Here is a 15,827-nt window from a genome sequence, read left to right as displayed (position 1 = left end):
AATTCCTCGTACAAAATGGGGAAAAGAAAGAGGCAAAGTGGGCAAGCCATACATCCGCCAAAAAAAGCACAGCAAGCAGCCCCACTGCAAAAAGGACTATTACCAAACTGGTTATCAACCCTGACAACCCAAAGTGTGCAGGTGATATCAACCAGGACCACGGCCTCAACATCAAGACCGCCCTAAGCCACTCCCATGTGTCTTCTATCACTGCCTTGCTTGGGACTAGCATTTACTGGAGCGCACAGGTAAAAAACAACTGAGACCACAACTGAGCTCCAAGCAATCAGATTACCAGGCAAAAGGCCAGAGCCATTGCCGATCATACTATCTAGAAGGTTTCTTGCAGCTAAGGATCTCTTGCTCTTTGAGGCGGTGCTGGAACCGTGCCAAGCGTGCGTGGAGGCTGACCAAACCTGCAGCCTTGCGTGACAGCAAAAAGCTGAGTTGGGCCACATAGTTGTCAATCAGGCTACCTAGTTGATCAACTTCTGCTAAAAGGTTCATCTCCTGAGAAAAATAAAGCATGTGTTTAAGCAGCATGGCAAAATGAACAGCGCTGTGAAATAGCGGTATTATCAACCAGTGACCTTAAAACAAAAGAACAAACAAGGAAGTCAAAAGCAAATAGACAGCTTAACATTAATTCACAAACTATATGGTCCCCTCTTTATGATAACTGGACATGTATGTGCATATATGTGTACTAGCTAATCACATTTCTTCCTATGAACACACAAATATCATTATAATAAGGCGTATTATATAATTAAAAGAATCTATCAAGGTACGATTTGTCCATTGATTCTCTTACAATATAATATCAATTACTACAAAACTATGTTACTAAAAGGCATGTGAAATACTACCTCCGTCCCAAAAAGGATACAATTCTAGGTCTTGTCAAAGTCAAACTATCTTAAGTTTGACGGAGTTCATAGAAAATATTAAAAATATTATTTTTATGATGCTTCTAATGATACTTAATTAGTATGATAATATTAGCATCTTTTTATATAAATTTGGTCAAACTTCAAATCATTTGACTAAGCACTATTCGCATCGGTTTTGGCATGGAGTACAAATCTAATTATATATCTTTTTGTCCACTAAACAAGTAAACATAGATAGATTTTAACTAATTGATGATCAAAGCTTACAGTCTGGCTTTTTCAAATTCTAATTCGCCATACATTCTGAAATCGAGGTGGTAGTATACAGTAAGATGACTTATTGTATGTATACAGCTGTCAATCTAAGAACATTATCATGGACATTATTCAGTAGATTAAAACTTACTTCCCGCACGATCTCCATAGTATTCTCGATTTCCTTCCTATGAGCTGCTATGAGGGCCTCCTCTTCCTAACATACAAAAGAAAGCTTAGCAACACATCTCAATGCAGGATAAAATCACACAGCATTTTCATGAATTGTCTTTACCTCAAGAATTGCATCAATTTCTACATCATCACAAGAACTTTCCTTTTCAGATTGCCTTGATGAAGCTGAAGCAGATGCTGGCCTTTGCTGCTGTTGCAGCTGCTTTGCCTGCTGCATCTTATACCCAGCCCGACCTGTCTGAGGACCATTATCCTTTTTCATGTAATTGCTCTGCCTATCAGATTTGTCTTCTCTATAAGACATTGTCCGAGGAGGTGAGACTTTTGTGACTTTCTCCTCCTCCTGTGTGTTTGCTGAATTCTGAACCAACTGTGCCTTACTAGTGTAAGCAGTTTGGCTGGACTTCAAATCATACCTCTCCCTGTCATTACCAGATGTTGCGCTGTTTTCTTCTCTCCCTCTATTAGAATAACTTGGAATCATACTAAAGGAATTTCTGTCAGGCTCCACAGAAACGTTGGAGATCAAATTTTCAGTGCCCTTCCGGTAAGTATCAACTGGTCTCTTCTCTTGAATCTGATTAGGAATTTCTTCAGCTTCAGCAGGCAATGGATATGATGGAGCTGACGAAGACTCCCGGCTAGAAGTGGTAGTTGGTCCTGTGGACTGCTCTTTTCTTGTGTTTCCGCCCTTGGAGAGACTTTTGACCCTGTTATTATTTAATTCAAGTTAATGACAGGAAGCATTTTTGAAACAAACAAATCATGTATATCACTTGGATATAGCATTGTTACCTATCAGCGTATCTCAAGGTATTTAGTGTGTGTTCACATGAACCTGCGTTTGGAGAAATGCAAGAAATCATCACTGTCCTAGAGTTACCAACAAATGAGTCACGAAGAACCTCTGTAAGCTTGCTTCCTCTGAAAGGAATGTGTATCTGATCATTATCAAGAGCTCGAATGCATTCCTTGAGAGCTAACAGACTTTTATTTATCTCTGCTCCCTCAATCCTGATATATGATAACAAGTTGATGGTTAAAATAAGTGAGATGGCAAAGGAGCTTGAGAAATCAATAAAGGAGTGCAATTCTATAGAGACATAACCAACACCTTGTCTGTCTATCATTGTCGGTAGTATCAGCACCACGCTCACTTCCAGCAAGATCAATAAATGATATTTTCCCCACAGCCTTTGTATTTTTAGCTTCATTAGCATCACGATCTCTCTGTCTCCTGGTATCTTTTACAATGATGTGCTTCTTCACAGCAAGTTGCAGAATAGCATGTGACCTTGATGACTCCTCATTGGCCCCTGTTGACCCTGTGCTCCTGGCTGCATTTCCTCTTTCAATATATTCCTTGACGATCTGAATGTCAGAAACCTCAAATTCCTGTAGACCAACAATGCAAACTTGTTTCTTGCCATCTTCCCTCATCAGTAGTTGCCTATAAAACAAAGGATAGAACATTTCAGTTCAGGTAAAATAAGCTGACCAGAACATCCCAAAAACAATTTTTAGGCCCATATTTCAAACAATAAGTTAAATCTTCAAAATCCAAAAGGAAGTGCCATTGTTTCAGACATAAATATTTCCTTTCAGTAAATGATGAAAAATGTAGGTTACGTCAAAGGGAACTTTAACAGCGTTTCAAAAATGTACAATGATGCTGTTTTACAAAGCATCAAGCGGCATTTCTACCTAATATCCGAAAACATGGATTTCTCATCCAAACAAATAATGGTTCAAGGCTAACAGTATAGATGAAGAATAGATACTTTGAAGTAGAGACATGCTTCAACACTCGCACGGTCGCACCAGAGATCATGAATACGAGCAACAAGCACACACATGCACAAGTTCACCCACACACAACCAGGAAGAAGGAAAAAAGACAATGTGATAGTGTGGTATTCAATACATCAGAATCATGAAGGTAGAAACGTATGCCATTTTTAAATATTTAAGCAGGTCACGTAACCAAAAAAAGAAAATCCAAAAACTAACCTTCTGTCAGATAGAAGATCAAAGAGTTTCCCACCATATATTTCAAAATAGCTAAGCCACAACTTAAAATTCTGATTCCGATAGACAGGTTGGTGCAATAGACGAACCATGTCTTGTGCAGCTCTCAGAGGCAGAGGCTGCATTGTGTATGTCTTGCCACTGCCTGTTCACGAATTCGACAGATGGTAGGTCAACAGAAACTATAAGAAACCACAATGCAATTATGCATAAAAATATACTCCCTCCGTTCCAAATTATAAGACGCTTTGACTTTTTTGGTACATCCAGCAAAATTGATGTACCAAAAAAGTCAAAGCGTCTTATAATTTGGAACGGAGGGAGTATATTGATAACCCTGTAATAACAGAATGTATTATCTAACCTGTTTGGCCATAAGCAAAGCATGTTGCTTTTGATCTCTGAAATATAATTGGAATTATGGGCTCAACTGTTTCATGGTAAACCTGTCCAGAAAATTCCATAAGGTTAACTGTAAATTAAATGATAATTATTTTGATCTTACACTCTCCTCCTTGTTCGAGAGAAAAAACAGATAAGAAAGAGCAACACCTCATCATTGGAAACATGTTCGTCGAGGACAGCATTGAAACAAAATTCATGCTTCTCCACATAGGCTGTCAGATCCACCTTTCAGTGGAAAGAATATGTTAGCAGACATCATAAAAGTAGGAAAAACAGGTCTAAAGAAGTACTCGTGAAATCTTAAGATTATGAATTCAAGTTTATCCTACAGCATTTCAGAATTATTTTAGAGCTGTTTCGGAAAACATATATATATAGCTGTGAAGGAAAACAAGCAGAATTTCAGTTAGTTTGATGCTTTTTTTCTCGATAAATGTTCTAAAGGATTCTTTTAAGCACCACAGGTTCACTGCATAGGTTCATTAATAAGCTCAGGAATGTATAGCAGCAATGTTAAACCCAACATGATAGTCAACAGGAGACATTAAGTTACCACCAAATTAGAACATATTAAACCAAAATGGTCACAAACTCTTCCTGCCCATTCCAAAGGAACAGGCACGCCCCAACACAAATATATGCACACAACACTGGAAAGCTACATGTCTACAGTACCCATATGGTAGCTATCTAGCATGGTAGGCATGGAATAGTATCAGTATTCCAGGTTTTGATACATAGTTATATGACTAGCAGCAAGAAAGTAACACGGTAAGCACACGAGTACATTGTTCATGGCCATGAAGTACCACCATAAAAGAGTTAGAGTATCTCTACCTATGTTGACCATCTAATGCATCAAATAGACATTTAAGTGTAAAATGGTTGATTTCCATAACCATGAAAAGAATCTAAAGAAATGGTTGTAGCTTTATATAAGCACAACAAAACTTCCTGAAGATGAGTCATAGATACCATCAGCTTAGGCTCGTATGATAGTAGGGGAGTGCCCGATCTTTCGGTGAGTGGAGATAATTTCGATCTGGTGGAAGTAGACCCTCACGATCCGACTACGACGAGCGAACCCGAAGCGCCAATGCAATCGCTGAACCAACTCCCGATGGTTACCAACCTCGCCGGTGCGAGATCAGCCTGATCACGAAGATCGTTTCCTGCACGCAATCGAAAAACGAACAAGAAAAAGACGCGAGCAATCACAATTATCGCTCGAAGGTGGAGTTCTGAATCACACAAAGACGGCGCGGAATTGCCGTGTTCGAGAGTAGCTAAAGCTAGATGTAAAACAAAACTCGAGTTGTAAACAAAAGGGACTCCGACTAAATAAAGGGGGCGCAGCCCCTGGAGTCCAGATCGACGGCAGGAGGGGGGGCGCCACCAGGGGAAAGGCGGCGGCTCCCAGCCCTAGGCGCCCCACCTGGGCTGCCCTGTTGGGCCATCTTCTTATTCCGCTGGCCCTTCGTTCCTTAACAGCATGATGAAGTTTAATTCTCTCGCACGGGCCCGAGTGATTGGCCCTAGATGATCAACTGGAGGCGCCTGAGGTGCTGCTGGTGTAGATGTACTCGTGGTGTCCTCATCATCCTCCCCTTCTTGAATTGAAGTCGTCCTCGACGGCAACTCCTCATCTTCGCCCGCATAAGGTTTCAAATCTGCAACATTAAAACTCGTGGAAACACCAAACTCCGCAGGCAGGTCAAGGATGTAAGCATTATCATTAATCTTGGTTAGTACTTTAAAAGGACCAGCAGCACGTGGCATCAATTTAGAACGACGTAAAGTAGGAAAACGATCCTTTCTTAAATGCAACCAAACCAGATCACCCGGTTCAAAAGTAACATGTTTTCTCCCTTTACTACCCGCAACCTGATATTTAGCATTAGCAGTAGCAATGTTTTGTTTAGTTTGTTCATGCAAGCTAATCATTTGATCAATATGTGCAGCGGCATCTATGTGTGGAGCGTCCTCAGCATCAAGAGCAAACAAATCAATGGGCGCTCGAGGAATATAACCATAAACAATCTGAAAGGGACACATTTTTGTAGAAGAATGCGTTGCATGATTATAAGCAAACTCAACATGAGGCAAGCAATCCTCCCAACGTTTCAAGTTTTTATCTAAAACAGCCCTAAGCATGGTTGACAAAGTTCGATTAACCACCTCAGTTTGCCCATCAGTCTGAGGGTGACAAGTAGTGCTAAACAGCAATTTAGTTCCCATTTTATTCCACAGTGATCTCCAAAAATGACTGAGAAACTTAGCATCACGATCAGAGACTATTGTATTTGGAATACCATGCAAACGAATAATCTCTTTAAAGAACAATTCAGCAATATTGCTAGCATCATCAGTCTTATGACAAGGTATAAAATGAGCCATTTTGGAGAAACGATCAACAACCACAAAAATACTGTCCCTCCCCTTCTTAGTTCGAGGCAATCCCAAAACAAAGTCCATAGAAATATCAAGCCAAGGGGAAGTAGGAACAGGCAAAGGCATGTACAAACCATGGTTGTTCAATCGTGACTTAGCTTTCTGGCAAGTATTGCAACGTGCAACAAGGCGCTCAACATCAGCGCGCATCCGGGGCCAAAAGAAATGAGCAGCCAGCACCTCATGCGTCTTGTAGACGCCAAAGTGCCCCATGAGACCGCCTCCATGCACTTCCTGTAACAACAAACGACGAACCGAGCTAGCTGGAACACACAGCTTGTTAGCGCGAAACAGGAACCCGTCCTGTATGTGAAATTTGCCCCATGGTTTGCCATGAATACAATGGGCAAAAGCATCTTTAAAATCAGCATCATCCACATATTGATCCTTCACAGTTTGCAGGCCAAAAATTTTAAAATCTAACTGTGATAGCATGGTATAGCGACGAGACAAAGCATCAGCAATAACATTTTCTTTCCCGCTCTTGTGTTTAATAATGTAAGGAAAAGACTCAATGAATTCTACCCATTTAGCATGACGACGGTTCAGGTTTGTTTGGGTACGAATATGTTTTAAAGCCTCATGATCAGAATGAATTATAAACTCGCGATGCCAAAGGTAGTGCTGCCAAGTATGCAAAGTGCGCACTAAAGCATAAAGCTCCTTATCATAAGTAGAATAATTCAAGCTAGCACCACTTAATTTCTCGCTAAAATAGGCAACAGGTTTTCCTTCTTGTAACAAAACAGCACCTAGCCCAATACCGCTAGCATCACATTCAAGCTCAAACACTTTAGTAAAATCAGGCAACTGCAAGAGAGGAGAATTGGTTAACTTATCTTTCAAGGTGCTGAACGCAACCTCTTGCGAATCACTCCAAGCAAAGGGGACATCCTTCTTTGTAAGCTCATGTAGAGGCGCTGCAATGGAGCTAAAATCACGAACAAACCTGCGGTAGAAACCTGCAAGGCCAAGAAAGCTTCGAATTTGTGTGACCGTCGTCGGTGTAGGCCACGCCCGAATGGCATCGATCTTGCTGCTATCCACCTCAATGCCCTGTGGAGTAACAACATAGCCAAGAAACGAGACACGTTGTGTGCAAAACATGCATTTTTCGATGTTAGCAAATAAATTGGCCGCACGCAACGCATCAAAAACAGCACGCAAATTGTCTAAATGCTCTTCCATAGACTTGCTGTAAATAAGGATATCATCAAAATAGACAACTACAAACAATCCTATGAAGGGCCTCAGAACTTCATTCATCAAACGCATAAAAGTGCTGGGAGCATTCGTCAAACCAAACGGCATAACCAACCATTCATATAACCCAAATTTCGTTTTAAAAGCCGTTTTCCATTCATCACCTAATTTCATGCGAATCTGATGGTAGCCACTACGCAAATCAATCTTAGTAAAAATAATGGCACCACTAAGCTCATCTAGCATATCATCAAGGCGTGGTATAGGATATCGGTAGCGAATGGTAATGTTATTAATAGCACGACAGTCTACACACATACGCCAAGAGCCATCTTTCTTTGGAACAAGTAACACAGGAACAGAGCAAGGGCTAAGAGACTCACGAATATAACCCTTGTCAAGCAACGCCTGTACCTGTCGCTGGATCTCCTTTGTCTCATCCGGATTTGTACGGTACGGGGCGCGGTTCGGGAGCTGTGCGCCGGGAATGAGGTCGATCTGGTGCTCAATGCCACGAAGTGGTGGAAGGCCTGGTGGCAAATCTTTTGGAAAGACATCAGCGTACTCCTGCAAAATGTTAGCAACAGCAGGGGGAATATCCAAAGACGGTGTATCATCAAGGGAAACGAGCACACGAGAGCATATAAGGGCATAGCATGGCAAAGTAGCATCGTGTAACTTATCAAAATCAGCACGTGTAGCAAGCAAAACAGGAGCATTTAACTTGATTTCAGAATTAACAGAGGTCGATGGTGCAAGTTGTTTAGCAGTTTTAGCAGCTCGAGCAAGATCATCTTTAAGAATTTGTTCAGGTGTCATTGGATGTATAATTATTTTTTGACCCTTAAACATGAGAGAATAGTGATTGGAACGACCATGATGCAAGCTATCAGTATCATATTGCCAAGGTCGCCCAAGTAACAGAGAGCATACTTCCATGGGAATAACATCACAATCGACAAAATCAGAATAAGCACCCATGGAGAAAGGAACACGGACCGAACGAGTAATTCTAATTTTCCCACCATCATTAAGCCATTGAATGTGATATGGATGTGGATGCTTACGAGTGGGTAAAGACAACTTCTCAACCAGCGCGGTACTCGCCAAATTGTTGCAGCTGCCGCTGTCGATGATGATGCGAATGGATCGCTCTTGCACAACGCCCTTGGTATGGAAAAGAGTGTGTCGCTGATTCGTCTCAGGCGTAGCGACCTGTGTACTAAGAACACGCTGCACAACAAGACTTTCATACCTATCGGCGTCGTCCGGGTTGACATGTACGTCCGTCTTTGCTGCATGGTCAGTGGCAAGCATAGCGGGTTGAATATCGTCAGAATCACTAGCGGAAGAATACTCACCATCATCACGAATGAGCAAGGCACGCTTGTTCGGACATTCCCGAGACACATGGCCAAATCCTTGGCAACGAAAGCACTGAATATCCCGTGTGCGGCGTGTGGAAGGAACTGCACCTGTGGACGGAGGAGTACCTGCAGAAGTGGCTGCCCGCTCACGTGGTGTAGTGGTGGGTGTGGACGGTGCAGGGGGCGCGGGTGCTGAACCGGATGTCGAGCTTCGTCCTGCAAAAGAGTTAGAATATGGCTTCGAGCGGCGTCCCTGTATTTGACGTTCAGCTTTGCAAGCAAATTCAAATAATGTGGTCATATCATAATACTCTTTGTAATCAAGTATATCCTGAATTTCACGGTTTAAACCACCACGAAAACGTGCCATAGCAGCATCGTTTTCCTCAACTAACCCACACCGAATCATGCCTTTTTGCAATTCCTGGTAATAGTCCTCTACAGATTGTGAACCTTGCTGAAAACATTGCATTTTATTAAGCAAATCGCGAGCATAATAAGAAGGTACAAATCTGTATCGCATAGCAGCTTTTAATTGATCCCATGTGGTTGGAACTGTAGCGGGATGTTTTTGTTTATATTCACGCCACCAGATTAAAGCAAAATCAGTAAATTCACTAATAGCAGCTTTAACTTGAGAATTAGCAGGAATATCATAGCATGAAAATTTCTGGTCGACTTCTAATTCCCAATCAAGATATGCAGCAGGATCATATTTGCCATTAAAAGATGGAATTTTAAATTTTATCTTAGCAAAAGAATCATTACCGGGACGGCGTGGCACACGGCGAGCGCGGCCTTGACGGTCTCCACCGTCCTGCTCCGTGTCACCAACATAATCGTTCTGGAGATCTGCGACCAGCGTGCTCAATGAGTCGAGGCGTGACACGATGGTGTCGAGCGTGGTCTTGGTGGCTGTCTGCGAGAGGTCTAGCTGATCGAACCGCTCGTTCGCCGTAGTGACCGTGGAATCCATCCGTTCATGCATCGTCTTGATGTCGGTGGCAAGTCCATCAATCTGTGTCCGCATGTCCTGCAGCTCATCCTTCACGTCGTCGCCGTCGCCTGCCATGGTTAGCGCAAACACAAAACCGATGCCAAAATAGGGTGTAACGGTTCACAAGGCGCTCACACTAGTGCTGTTATCAATGTCTTATCCGTTCTTACCTAGCACACAGGGGCGACCCACAACCGACCGGAGGAACTCGCGAAAGATTGGAGCAGCGATTGCCTGGAAACAAAGTCAGCTCGTCGTAGAACTATGTGGAGTTCTGGGTAGGCCGCACTCAAGTCAAGGATTAGCAATTAACGAATGCAGATTAGCGAATGTTCAATAAGTATCCAAAGTACAAGTCACAAGTGCTGGCTAAGACGTGTCCTAGACGTAGCGCAACAAGGTGAAACAAAGGACGATGGAAAGAACTCACAGAACAAGCAAATAGCCCGGATTTTTCTTTTTTTTTCCAAAAGGTACTAGTAGGAATCAACTTTTTTTTTTTTGCACTATTTTTTTTTATTTTTCTCTGAACAAGGATCACAAAAGATGCAACCACAAAAATTGGCACCTACAACTGAGGTGTTATGTGGCCTACAGAAAAACAACACGTTCTCTGAAAAACGTGCAAAACCCTTGACAATTTTTTTTCTATATTTTCCCGAATTTTTTTGGGGATTTTGACGAAACCAAACAGACCAAAGGTAGTTTGGGTCGGCTCCAAATGGTGTCGAGATGCTCCACAAAAAATTTCAGATTTTTCTGACAAACGAGCGAAAAGTTATGCCTGTTTTACCGAAGGTATCTCAAGTTATGTTTTTCGGAAGGCACAACACGGCGGCGGCAGTTAGGGCAAAGCGTCCCTAAACTCCAACACCGATCACAGGATCAATCGTCCCTGTGACTAACAGCAGTAGGTAGGCGCCAGATGATGTAAGGAGGGCTGCGATGCAGGAGAAATAACAGCGGCTGGCAACCTATCTAGGGTTAGCGCGGCGGCGAGAGATCACACAAGGCGGCTAGCGGGGGCAAGTCGAGTAATATGGTGGCTTCGACTTGTTGTTTGGGAACGGTGGGTGGGATAGCGACGGAAACAAAGAATAGCAACGGTGCGGTTGAACTACGACCACGAACACAATCCTAAACCAGCAACAAGACTCGACCACGGAAACAAACTCAACAATGCGAAACTGGAACGAAATTGCAAAGGCACAAAGGTTGATAGGACAGCGGAAAGTAAAATATTTTTTTTGGCTTTTGTGGACTCTAGGTAATGAACAAATATGAATCGGGAAAACACTCGATAAAGCTCACCGATCAACCTGGAAATCTGATACCACTTGATAGTAGGGGAGTGCCCGATCTTTCGGTGAGTGGAGATAATTTCGATCTGGTGGAAGTAGACCCTCACGATCCGACTACGACGAGCGAACCCGAAGCGCCAATGCAATCGCTGAACCAACTCCCGATGGTTACCAACCTCGCCGGTGCGAGATCAGCCTGATCACGAAGATCGTTTCCTGCACGCAATCGAAAAACGAACAAGAAAAAGACGCGAGCAATCACAATTATCGCTCGAAGGTGGAGTTCTGAATCACACAAAGACGGCGCGGAATTGCCGTGTTCGAGAGTAGCTAAAGCTAGATGTAAAACAAAACTCGAGTTGTAAACAAAAGGGACTCCGACTAAATAAAGGGGGCGCAGCCCCTGGAGTCCAGATCGACGGCAGGAGGGGGGGCGCCACCAGGGGAAAGGCGGCGGCTCCCAGCCCTAGGCGCCCCACCTGGGCTGCCCTGTTGGGCCATCTTCTTATTCCGCTGGCCCTTCGTTCCTTAACAGCATGATGAAGTTTAATTCTCTCGCACGGGCCCGAGTGATTGGCCCTAGATGATCAACTGGAGGCGCCTGAGGTGCTGCTGGTGTAGATGTACTCGTGGTGTCCTCATCATCGTAGACTGTCAAACATGATGAATCCTGCACAGTTATGATGTCTTCTTCCTTACGAGATAGCTCCTTTCTGTTCAAAGGTCTTTTCCTTACCTGAAAATGTGAAGAACTAAGTCAGGTATGTCAAGTATTAACCAGATTCAAGCATATCACTGACTTGAACAAGATTAACATACCACTACTTTAATCTTTGCTACATTATTTTCTCTAGCAGTGCTCTCTTTTTCACTGGTCACCACACCATAATTATCTACTGGGGCTTGTTGACTCCCTGATATCACATCCTCATCATCATCATCGATATCCTTTGGCATAAAAGGTGATGGCCCAAATGGTTCCGATGCTACATCCTGCCAACAGAAAAATAATAAGCTTAAAGTAGACTGAATGAAGCCACTTCAGGAACCAATATGAAATACTGTTTTCGCACATAGATCATGCAATCGCGAATGTTTACGAGGCATACCTCAGATAGAAGCTCAGTATCATCCATAGCATGAAGGTCTAGAAGTCCAGCACCAAGTTCCCCTCTAAGTTCGGGTGAATAAAACCCCTCAACAGGGTTCGCACCACCAAAGTTCTGAGCCGTTGGCGTGTAAGGCTCAGACATTGATGTGGGTGCAGACTCTCCGTTAAAATTTAGACCTCTTAGAAGCGTATAAAGCCTCTGCTTTTCCTCAGTCGACTCTGGCCCATAGCCCTATGAAACAATAATAGTAATGATGATCATCATTTATGCAATTGCACATGGTATGAGAGTATATTCATATGTAAACATCCTATCACTAGGAAAACCATAATACTTTTATGTAGTGGTAAGCAATACTTGAAGGAAACAGTGTTAGAAGAAAACAGAAGAATTTATTTAGTTACATCACACAAACAAACAAGGGTCTAAATAAGGCACCTCAGATATATGCATATGTGTTGAAAGTTAGTTTCTAGTTTTAACTTGGTGCTCCCAGTCAACACAACTACACAAGAATCATACTAGATTCAAGTTAGTAGGGTTTCCTGGATGCCTCAACTTCCAAGAAAACCAAAATGATATTCGATGTGACCATGCATGGTTGGTGGTCACAATATGTCCATGATCATTTCTTGCTGCAGTTGGTACAAGTTGCCTTTTATCTGAACTATGCTATTTCTAATATAACAAACAATAAACACATGAATTAAATCGTCTGTTATTGATTTTGTCAGACTATTTTCCCCATAGGAGTATGGTATTCAAAGGCATTCCAAAAGAAATGGTAATCAACAATCAAAATACCACCTAAAGGAAAGCATAAAGAACAAAAATTAAGTCCTCGATTCCATTCTAACGATTCTCTTTCCAAACTCCACATAAAAATACAGAAAAGTTTACACAATGGATAAAGATGTTTATATTTACAGATGGCTATCAGTTAGACAATGTGGGTTTGCCCGTGAATTAATGGGCAAGGCATTTCATACAGCTCATCACAATCCTAGATTAATAAGGCGTGAAAAAGCCTAGAAAAAGATTGTAGATTCTAATCATGCTGACGTAGCCCGAACCGCCAGACGACAAACCAGTTATTCATGAACCAGGCTGAACCCGATCGATTCCGTGCAAAGCAACAACCCCTAAAGCGAGTCGCGGGATTCCAACGCCTCATCAACAGCAACCCGATCCGGAACACGCGGCACCGGAACGCGCCGAAGACGGCCACGATCACGATCCGCATTCCAACATATAGAGCACGCATTCATCTCCCTGGAGAAGCGAGAGGAACCTCACCTGCATCAGCAGGCTCGACAGCATGCTCCCCGCGCCAGCGCCGCCAAGCCCAGGCATCCCACCGCGGTGAGGTGCTGCAGCCCCGCGGACTGCAGCCAGCGCGCCATGACGGCGTCGCCCAAGTCGCCGCCCATCGCGGCCTGCCAAATCAGCAAATAGATAAATGCTTTTCCTGAACATTGCCTTTTCTTCTTCCGGTAAATTCCCAACGAGAATACCGAATTGCAGGGACTGCATCAATAATCAATCAATTATATTATTACTATGATCAATAATGTGCCAGTGCAGTGTAGGGATGAAAATGGTACGAATATTTATCCCACCGAATAAATGTGAACACTTAATTGGATAGTTATTTGAATATCCGTGGCATTTATCCGACCAAATAAATGTGAACGACAGTTATTCAGATATCCAGATATTTTTCTGAATACGGATATTAAAAGGGATACTTTATACGGATATCGAATACTCGCCGGAAATCGTATAATCAAGGTAAAAAATCGGATATATCGAACTGAGCCAGCGGTCCGGCCACCTTCCAGCCTAGTTATTTGGACCGGACCGGACCGGCGGTCGGACCGGTAAAAGACCGAACCAGAGACTATACTGACTCGGTTCACTTAAAAGACCGTTCATGCAATCAGACCGCTAAAAACCGGTTGAACCGGACGGTTTTTTAAGGAACCGGTGAACCGGCCGGTTCCATGTCAAACCGTCCGGCTCTGGATTGGTGGCGTGTGTGCTCCCTTGCGTCGCCTCCAGGTGCCCGCCTGTGCAGCTGCCACTGGGCCCGCATGAGTGCTGCTGCCGCTGTGTGCGCTTGGAGCCTGTACAGTGCGCATACCTTGCCTCTGCATGTGCTGTTGACTTTTGTGTTGCTAACGTCAGCTCATGTGTGTTGCCTTTTGAATTTCAAATTTTCATAACTTTTTTATATGATCTCTAAATTAAACAAATAATATATCCATTTTGACTATCTCAACGAGCTCTTTACAATGGTGAACTCTATTTTAGCATTTGAGATTGTTTTACAGTAATGAATATTTGAATTACTATTAGATCTTTTTTGTACTAATTAATAAGTGTTCCATGTACTATGTTTCTATGGGTATATTTTGGCATATCCTATAAAAAAACTCTATAATACCAAAAAAATTGTGGACTTGTGACTAGATTTGTTGGAAGTTGATTATATAATTGTGTTTTTATCATCTTATCGGTATATATGTGACCAACTATATGTTGTTAATTATATGTTGTATATCATTATGTTGTACCGGTTCAAAGTATTTGTGGACGGTCCAATTCATCCGGTCCAAAACAATTGAACCGGCGGTTCAACTGGTTCCTAACGGTTGGACCAGTGAACCAACAGCCTCACCGGTTTGATGTCCGGTCCGGTCCTAATAACTGTGCCTTCCAGTAATATATAGTATATAGTAGATGTACATTTTTCATCCTCAAACCACGCATCACGTGAACGAGGCCATGTGCCTTTGTGCGCTCCCCCACCCCTCCTATTTTATAGCGTACCTGGACATCAGAGCTTTGCATAGTGTAGACTACGGCAACAACTTGCTGCTAGTTTTTTTTTATGCGGTCCAATAACGTTTAGCTCGGCCCAAGTCCGTTGACGAGCGCGAGTCTGGCACTGGAAGTCGACGTTGATTAGAGAACACGTGTGCCTAGATGGTTCCCTCAAAAAAAAAAAAAACGTACGCCTAGATGGTTCGCATTTCTTTCCTCTTCCGTGTTTTAAAAATTTTGTATTCCAAGATAAATAATGAAAATTAATATAAAAATATTTTATAACGCTTAATCTTATCTCTTATTTGTTGCTTTACTTGTTAGGCTTAATCTAGATGGATTATGGACTCATAGAGTGGTGTAATGGTTTGCGCACCTATGATATATATTGCTTTTACTCTTTCGAATAGATATTTGTATCCAATATTCTCCGAATTCGATTCATACCGTATTTGATACTCATTATTCATATCCGTAACCTACTCATTATTTGTATTCGTAACTGAGACAATCCATATTTGTATATGTATCCGGTAGCTATCCATGTCCGAATCCGAATCCAAACATATATAAATATGAAATATGAAAACAAATATGATATCAGCGATATCCGTTCGTATCCGATCTGTTTTCATCCCTATGTAGGTGGATGGGCAAGCGTATGTAGGTTATATAACATCTGTTTTTATAGACCTTTTTATAAGCACTACGTCTCGCATTTAACTATAATATGGACTCTTTTATAAGCACTATATCTCTCACGTCTTGTCTGGGAGATTTTTTATATGCACTAC

The 15,827-nt window shown here is 42.4% G+C and overlaps 1 protein-coding gene across 1 annotated transcript in view; it reads right to left on the bottom strand.

Moving 5' to 3' along the window:
- Positions 1-327: 327 nt before the first annotated feature.
- The window catches only part of LOC136515046 (kinesin-like protein KIN-13A), a 37,719-nt gene continuing 22,219 nt past the window's right edge, over positions 328-15,827 (bottom strand). Inside the window, exons 7-12 of the mRNA XM_066508740.1 lie at positions 3,354-3,516; positions 2,458-2,793; positions 2,139-2,357; positions 1,444-2,053; positions 1,300-1,365; positions 328-510 (exon numbers count right to left, since the gene is read on the bottom strand). Coding sequence (XP_066364837.1) covers positions 328-510; positions 1,300-1,365; positions 1,444-2,053; positions 2,139-2,357; positions 2,458-2,793; positions 3,354-3,516 — 1,577 coding nt within the window. The remainder of the gene's footprint in view (positions 511-1,299; positions 1,366-1,443; positions 2,054-2,138; positions 2,358-2,457; positions 2,794-3,353; positions 3,517-15,827) is intronic.

This window comes from Miscanthus floridulus, chromosome 17, assembly GCF_019320115.1.
Source record: "Miscanthus floridulus cultivar M001 chromosome 17, ASM1932011v1, whole genome shotgun sequence".
Lineage (NCBI taxonomy): Eukaryota > Viridiplantae > Streptophyta > Magnoliopsida > Poales > Poaceae > Miscanthus > Miscanthus floridulus.
The sequence above is the reverse complement of the archived record's forward strand: the minus strand, read 5'-3'. Positions and strand labels throughout refer to the sequence as shown.